Source organism: Nannobrachium achirus, assembly GCF_963921795.1.
Source record: "Nannobrachium achirus genome assembly, chromosome: 11".
NCBI lineage: Eukaryota > Metazoa > Chordata > Actinopteri > Myctophiformes > Myctophidae > Nannobrachium > Nannobrachium achirus.
Window position 1 is genome coordinate 52,179,486 of NC_137820.1, and position 9,231 is coordinate 52,188,716.

Sequence of the window (9,231 nt, forward strand, 5' to 3'; positions counted from 1 at the left end):
ACATTTGCTCTAGTCTACAACATAAAACAAAGTCTTTCTGTGCCCAAATAAGTCAGTAACCAGTGCTGGAAAGTAACTAAGTAAAGTAAGTATATTTACTAAAGTTCTGTATTTAAGGACAATTTCGAGGTACTTTTACTTTACTTGAGTAGGCCTATACTACATCTCAGAGGCAAATATATAGTGTACTTTTTACTCCACTACAATTATTTGACAGCTTTAGTCACATCATAGATTTCGATTGTTGTTGTTATTCCAAAACCTTAAGCCCTGTTCAGCTATTCAAAAATTGGCGATGTGTGTGTGACACGTTGTGAGCTTGTAGATCTGCTATTTTCCATGAGATTTTGAAACATTTTCAGTACTTTTACTATTGACTTAAATATTTTGAAGTCAATACTTTTGTACTTTTACTGAAGTTACAAATTGTGACTACTGGACTGCCTGTAATAGACTTTCACTTCTACTGTATGTCCCCTGGACTATTTGTGTTATCCTTTCATAAATGTCTGACTGTACCTCGTACTGTTTACATTTATTACTAATAAAGTATTCAATCAATCAATCAATCAATCAAATCAAATCAATCAATCAAATTGTGGTATTGCTACTTTTACTGAAGTAAAAGATCTGAGTCTTTCTTCAAAAAATGATCATATTTGACCTGGGGACCACCACACTGACAAGCACTTTGGTATTGTAGGAGTGGATGTATTACATTTAGTTTAGCCTCGGAAACCCAGGCTTATTTTGTAACTTTACTGTCATCTGGGAACCAACTCAAAATCACAGAGGGACACCCCTGAGTGTCTCAACCAACAGGTTGAGAATCACTGTCCTATATGGCATACATGGGCAACAGGCGGCCCGGGGGCCACATGCGGCCCACACCCTCACTTAATGCGGCCCGCAGGTTGATACCGGAATACTGATATATTATTGATTTCAGCTGTTAAAATTACAACCATGACCTGCTTTAATTCTGTCAGTCTACATTAGTAGCTTAATGACTAGTATAGTAGTATTAAAATGATTTTTTTTTTATGTCCAATGTATTGTATTTAGGTTCATAAAGTTAACCTGAGTATATAACTAAATGTGTTTGAAATTAAATCAAAATGTTACATTTCAGGATTCCAATTAAAAAATAACAAAAAATAATCCAGGATTCCAAAAGAAGCCAAAATAGCCGATCTACAAGCTGCGATGCGTTTTGAGCTTGTAGATCGTCTATTTTTGCTTCTTTTGTATGAGATACTAGAATGACAAAGTAGTACGTAGCAATATGCAATGTGGCCCTCTGGAGTGAAGGTGGAAATATAGTGGCCCTCGCCATCATCAAAGTTGCCGACCCCATGGACTGCACAGATAGGCTAGTCCTCTACTCTGAATGATAGAAATATCATTGGTTTTCATGGTCAAACTTGTGGAGAGAGCGCCTCCAGCGGCTCCAGTGAAAAATGGACTCTCCAGTGTTGGCCATGACTGCTGCTGAATTCCTCTGTGGTGGTTCTGGGAGTTTTATAGGGCGGCTTCCTATGAGCGCCAGTGGTCCGTCTAGAGACAGTCTGCGGCCTCTCCTGGTGGGGGCGCTGTTCCACATATGAGTCCCCATATGGACCTGTAAGGGAGGGTAATCATTGAATGAATAGTTAAAGCTCCCATTGGATATCCAAAGGAAACCATTTTCAGTTCCATGTGTGCATTCAGTTTAGCATTGGTGGCGTTCCTTGTTGAGCTAAACCCAGCTGGAAGATGTTGGACAACAAAAAAGCTTTCAACAGTCAGACAACACAATGGTGAACAATGAAGAAGAACCAACAACCCAAAACAGATAGCTGATCAGTTATTCGGGACCTAGTCATTTAAAGGGGAGCAAAACCCTTGTGAGTTTGCTGCCATCTATAGTTGAGGTGAGCTTGGCTGAGCTTGGTGCACTGTGATCTAAGCACCTGTAATACAATGAATAAAGGGTGTTCTAGATTTAAATTGAGCTCTGAGCAAGTAGGGCTGGGATGCGATAAAAAAAATCGAATTAATTACAGGCTTTGTAATTAATTAATTGCATTTTAATCGCATATTAATATTTGACCCGAGAAGCATTTTTTTCAAGTAAAACACATTTTGTTGTACGAGTGAATCAACGAGTGAGTTTTTTAAATCTAAATTTCGCATCCACTGGGCCAAGCAAAGCGCTCTGATCGGCTACTTCTCCCTTTGCGTATGTTGTCTCTTCTTGGTTGGTGCATCGCTATGATCTATATAGATCATAGCGATTATATATATATATATATATATATATATTTATATATATTTATATATATATATATATATATATATATATATATATATATATATATATATATATATATATAGATGGCAGAAAATATTTTTGTCCCATAAATGTGTCTACATTTAATATCACAAATAATCCATGAAATATACCTTTAGATTCCCCTTAGTTGTAAAAGCCCGTCCACAGACGGTGCAGGCAAATGGCTTCTCCCCTGTGTGAGTCCTTTCATGTATCTGCAGAGCACTGGAAGACGAGAAGGTCTTCCCACAAGTGTGACAGTAGTGCTGTTTAGGTGTCCGTCGAGGTGGTACGGTGGTCTGGATTGGGGGCATCGATACAGAAGAGCTCAAAGACATGCTAGAAGTGACCCTATCATTCCCAAAGGAGCTTTCAAAGAAACCATTGGCCTCTGTCTTGATGACTGGTGAGCTCATAGACGACACAGAAGGATTGGGGTTGGATACGTGGTTGGGATTTGAGGGTTCAAAGAGTAGTGAAGGCAGGTCCCTCATTTGGTGGGTTAACATGTGCTGCTTGAGGTTCCCTTTTGTAGAGAAGCCCCTGCTGCATGTTGTGCAGATAAATGGTCTTTCCTTAGTATGACTTCGATAATGGATGTCCAAAGCACTTTGACAGGCAAAGTTCTTCCCGCATATGTCACAAATTGTGTTCTTAAAGATGCTCCTTTCACGGAGCAGCAAGTTTGGGGCATCCTTTAGGTGGTTAAACGGTTTTAGGTCGGGGGGCCCAACACTGGTTCCGATGGGCCTCAAAGCGCTTATGATGACCTGCGGCTTGTGTGGTTCCAAAAAGCCAGCTGTCTTATTATTATTATTATTATTATTTGGAGACAAAACATAATTTGAGGTTAACTCTTGATGAATGGAAAGCTCTACAGGACACTGATCAGACAAAGCTGGTTTTGTGTGGTCCATGGGGAAACCTTCTTTGGCTTCCTCATTCCTTTCCATCTTAATCCAGTTAGTCCGTGGCTCCCTATTTGGCCCTTGGAAGGTGGCTTTCTTGTGGTCATCAAATGAACTGTTATTATATGGAGATGGAGACAAACTGCTGGACATGGAATTTAACCTTGAAAAGGCACTCTTTTGTGAGCTCTCTGTGTTATCATTGGAGAAGCTCCTTGGGTCACTCAAGTTCTTTTTGTCCATGAATCCATCGCCACAACCAAATGACATAGCATATTTCTGGTTTAAAAGTGAGGAATTTGGTAAGTGGCCATCCATATGCATACGGATGTGTTGCTGCAAGACCACAGCATTGGTGAACTTCCTTTGGCAGATGGGGCAAGAGTGCTGGATCCTCATTGGTGGTGTAGCACGGTGAACAGCTTGATGCGTCTTGAGGTTTCCTTTGGTGGAGAAGGCTCTGCAACACACTTTACAACGATGGGGTCGCTCCCCTGTATGGGTTCGGTAGTGCATTCTAAGGGCACTCTGACAGCTGAGTATGCGGTGGCATATGATGCATTCATTTGGTTCAGATGGCTTTGTGTCAATGTTCTCCACTAGTTGCTGGAGTTTTGAGGTGACAGAGGTTCGCAACGGATGAATTACTTTGAATGAATTGGATTCAGTACAGGTGGATTGAATGTCACCAGATGCAAGATTGGTTGATTCGTCTAGCTCTGTGTTCTTCTTGGAGACAAAGTCCATATGTGGTTTGATATCTTCACATTTAAGGTTCACTATGAGTGAGCCTCCTTCCCCAGTTCTTGCCGAGCCAGTTGTCTTTGCAGTTGCATCAAAGTGTTCCCTTTGATCACATGGTGTGGTTATTAATCTAGAGTGATTCTCTTTCTTGATAAGTGAATACAAACTGGTTGATCCCAATAGAGCAAAGTCATTTAAGGAGGACAGTGATGGCTTACTATCTAACAGGCATGTGGATGTTTTCTCGGGTCGCATGATCATGCCATAAGGAATACCAGTGCTGGTTGGGATATTATCAAGGTGCTCTGGAACAGGGTAAGGGTTCATCTGGATGTGAGGATACCTCTCCTTGTGTCTCTGAAAGTGGACCTTTAAGTTTCCCCGGGTGGAAAACCTGTTTCCACAGATGTTGCATTTGTATGGCCTTTCCCCTGTGTGCGATCGCAAGTGGATTTGCAATGCACTGTCACTCCCAAATATCTTTGCACAAAATCTACATTTGTGTTTTAAGAACGAGTCTTTGTTAGATGTCTTTGGTTCAAAAAGGGGCAGCTTTGTTGTCTTATCTTTCTGTTGGGCCAAAAATGTCAGTGCATCCAGGTCTTCAACGATGGCACTAATGCTTGGTGCTGAATTGGAATCAGTTTGTACACTGGTAGAGTTAGATTGAGATAGGCATGAGCTGTTTGAAGTCTTTCTGACAAAGCTATCGCTAAAAGCCAAAGAGGACATTTTGGCTTGGGACAAAACATTGAGTTGGGGATAAGTGCCAGAAAGCATGTAATGTTTTTTGTGAAGCAGTTTGCGAGCTGTGGACGTCAATATCTTGCCAACACTTGGCGAGGGCTCAAGATTAGATGGCAAATCTCCACTTCCAGGATGGTTTTCAGGTAACTGCTCTGCTGCTGTTAAATGCTTGAATTGAGCTATTTTACCAGACTGGTTAGCCAGACACTGAGCAATGCCAGCGGCTGCAGCTAGTTGCTGAGACAGGTGAGAACTGAGGACAGTCAGCTGACCAACGTGTTTTGAAGACAACAGGTCTTGAGTTGAGCTTGAGGGAGTCTCTTTTATCTCCAACTTCTGAGAGGCAAACATCAGAACCTGGTGACGAATCTGGTCAATCAGCTGTAGCTGCTGGATCTGCTGGATCTGCAGAGCCAGGAGCTGCTCTACCAGAGAGGAGATGCCAATCTTGCCACTCCCGCTGCGATAAGCATCCAAATTCATCTGTTGCGAAAACTGAGCCACGGCCACGTTTGTGCTCTGGAGGTTTTCAATGACGACATTGCTGTCTGCCCATGAGCACTTTTCCAGTTCAGGAGATTGATCAAGTTGAGGAAATGATGCTGGGAGAGTTGAGGTGCCGAATACAGACTCGCCAACATGGTCAGAGCCACTGCTTTTGCCACTATCATCTTGGCTGCTGGTGCTACTGGGACTGTCTAAGCTGCCGTGGCTGGTCTTCCTATGAGAGTAATAAATGAACTCCACATGACCATTTTTGTCTTGTGATAGATTATTGCTGTCTTCCATTTCAAAATCTTCAGCCATATCTGTGTGTTCCCCTATTGGGCTGGGCGGTGAGGAGCCTGCAGGGAATATGTGGCTATAGGAGTGTGGATTGACATTATCACTCACAATCACAACCACTGGGTCCTGAGAGCAGTCCGTCTGATGTTGCTGCATGTCAGCTGATGAGTTAAACTCAGCACAGCATCTGGTGCAGACATAAATACTGTGATCCGTGATGGGGAGTGTATCCAAACACCAATGGCCATCATCTGTAGGAGATAAGGATGATACATTTACGTGGTCGAACAATATTGGATTTTTATATAAAAGTCTTTCGTACACAGTAAATTCAGAGTTAATTTAACTCTGAAATCTTCTTTTTAAGAGTTAAACAGCTGTGTACATAACTGTTGAAGTCAAATACATAATAATTGATCAATTTTAGCAGGGATTATAATCATGCAGCTACATTATCGATTGATTGAATAGCTACTTCATTAATAGTTTGCAAATGGTGGCACAGATTTATACAAAAGAATGCTAAAAAGATAACCCGATATGCCCCCAGGGCTTGTTTCCATTAGGTCCTGTGTATTCAATTCAGGGACGTGCTGGGCCCCTGATTCAGCCCGGGAAAAGGAGTTGGAGAGGCCCTCATTGCGCACAGATGATTTTTTCGCCTTCGGGACACGTCGCGAGGCCCCAAATACTAACTGATTAGCGGTTACTGTGATTTTAGGTCTCATCGTTTTTCTGGTATAAAGAGTCTAATGAGTGCTATAGAGCGAGATAAATAGCGCTGCTGCTACTCAAATATTGGCCATTTCAGATCATGAGAGACAAGCCAGCGGCCAACTACATGAGTTATATTTACTTTGTGGGCCGGCCATTTTTTTTGTAATGGCCGGCCTGGACCGGCCGGGAATGGACCGGCCGTTTGGGAGTTGTCCCGCTTTTCCCAATGGCCAGCACGTCCCTGATTCAATTCATCGAGGAGGATCGAGGATCAAAAGAAATGTTGATCTAATTATTAGACAACAAATAAACAACAATTTATCTCTTGCCCATCCAAATTGCAAGTGTGGTTGCCATGACTCGAGTCACACTTGCAAATAAATTCTGTCTTACCATTTGAATTTTCCCAATTCAAGTCAATGGGGATTAATTATTAATTTACTAATAAATGAATGACCATAGGGAGATCTCTCTCTCTGTGTCAGTCCTTGTCCCCACATGCCCATATGATAGAGATCCCTGATGTCATCATGACTGAGTCTATGAGTCAGATATCTATGATATCTATGTCATCTCCATATTTGTGAAAAGTATTTTTTTTTTGCATTTTCCCATTCAAGCCAATGGAGAAAATCAATTCATGAATAAATTAAACTAGGCTACTCTGTAGGAGGGAGCGTCAAAATAAAGTGTATCAAGAAAGAAAGAAAGAAAGAAAGACAGACAGACAAGTAGCCTACTATGTCTGGTTGCCAACCACACTAATAATCATAATGTTTCAGTTCAATATTAATGCACTTTAACTTAAGCCATTTAAAATCGTAGCCTAACTGACATAACACCTTACTGGAATTATCCACGTGACATGATACAGTCATCATTTCATAATTAATGCTGTTGAATGTGTAGAAAATATAAATAAATAGTCCTACGCCTACCACACAAATACGTATTAAATACATCTCTATTCCATAATATTCGCTGAAAACTCAACTGTAGTAGCCTACTTCAAAACAAGGGTTTTAAACTTCCAGTCAAAGTTTTTTTTGAAAAATTAATGATTTAACATCACAGGAAACATTGAGCAAGTATTTTATCCCCAACGATACGCCGCTTTTAGGAATCATTTTAAAACTTACTTGTGTATTCCCCGCAGGACAAATCCTCCGATTGGATGCAGTGTTGCGGTTTCGTTTGCTTCCTGCGCGACATGCTTGTACACTCTCACATGAGCGCTCGTAGAAAGAGAGAGGGAGGGAGGGAGGAATCGCGGCGCGCTACATGCTGCCTGTAGAGTTGTTGTGTGAACGTTTATCCTCACGCCCAGTCTGTCATCATCTATCCTGTCCTGTCCGTCCTGTCCTGCTCCCAGCTCTCTGTTACAAGAGAGATGGTCAGCTCAGCTCCTGTGATCTTTTAATTAATAGGACTGCCATTTTTTGCACTGTGTGTGTAGGTTTTAATAATCTACAGCACATTAGCCTATTGTGCATTTCTTAAAACGTTTGAAGTTGTCAGAGAAAAAGTGTTGCTTTTTACCCTTTTACAGAATATGGACAGTAAACAGTGAACAACATTATGATTTATAGACTGGTGGAGCTGTAGGCTGAAAGCTGGAGAGCATGATAATAGTAGCCATGATGCCCATGTCATAGGCCTACACAATTGTAGGCTAATTCAAAAGTTTAAATCAGCTCAAATCAAATTTAAATCAGACAAAGGCATTAGAAGAAATAAATAACAAAATTGATCAAATAGAGGTTTAGGACTGCAAATAGGCCAAAGTATCAAATGTGATTTTAACATTGTCAGCAATACACTTGTATTCAGGAGTAGGCCTATATATTGTGTATACTAGAGGTTCGCGGCCCTTCGGGCCGCTCACATCTAGAGATCGCGCCTGCTTCGCAGGCGCTCACAGCTACGTTGCAGCAGTGATCCACCCACATCCATCCATCCATCCATCCACATCCATCCATCCACATCCATCCATCCATCCACACATCCATCCATCCATCCACATCCATCAATCCACATCCATCCATCCATCCATCCATCCATCCACACATCCATCCATCCACATCCATCCATCCATCCATCCATCCACATCCATCCATCCATCCATCCACATCCATCCATCCATCCATCCATCCATGCATCCAACCACATCCATCCATCCATCCATCCACATCCATCCATCCATGCATCCATCCATCCACATCCACCCATCCACATCCATCCATCCATCCACATCCATCCACATCCATCCATGCATCCATCCATCCATCCACATCCATCCATCCATCTGTCTGTCTGTCTGTCTGTCTGTCCATCCATCCATCCATCCATCCACATCCATCCATCCACATCCATCCACATCCATCCATCCATCCATCCACATCCATCCACCCATCCACATCCATCCATCCACATCCATCCATTCGCATCCATCCATCCATCCATCCATGCATCCATCCATCCATCCATCCATCCACATCCATGCATCGATCCATCCATCCATCCATCGATCCATCCATCCACATCCATCCATCCATCCATCCATCCATCCATCCATGCATCCATCCACATCCATCCATCCACTTACTGTACTGTACTTTACTGTACTCTACTGTACTGTACTTTACTGTACTCTACTGTACTCTACTGTACCTTACTGTACTGTACTTTAATGTACTCTACTGTACCTTACTGTACTGTACTTTAATGTACTCTACTGTACCTTACTGTACTGTACTCTACTGTACCTTACTGTATTGTACTTTGTACATTAATGTACTTTAATGTACTCTACTGTACTCTACTTTACCTTACTGTCCTGTACTTTAATGTACTCTACTGTACCTTACTTTACCTTACTGTACTTTAATGTACTCTACTGTACTCTACTTTACCTTACTGTACTGTACTTTAATGTACTCTACTGTACTCTACTTTACCTTACTGTCCTGTACTCTACTGTGCTCTACTTTACCTTACTGTACTTTGCTGTACTCT

The 9,231-nt window shown here is 41.8% G+C and overlaps 1 protein-coding gene across 1 annotated transcript; it reads right to left on the reverse strand.

The window, feature by feature from the left end:
* Positions 1 to 1,402: 1,402 nt before the first annotated feature.
* On the reverse strand, positions 1,403 to 7,428 carry sall1b (spalt-like transcription factor 1b; the record flags this gene model as incomplete). Its single annotated transcript, XM_080737166.1, has 5 exons — positions 1,403 to 1,621; positions 2,446 to 3,009; positions 3,193 to 4,595; positions 4,902 to 5,558; positions 7,356 to 7,428. 5 exons carry the CDS (start codon positions 7,426 to 7,428, stop codon positions 1,403 to 1,405), a joined length of 2,916 nt encoding a protein of 971 aa, XP_080593292.1.
* Positions 7,429 to 9,231: the final 1,803 nt, after the last annotated feature.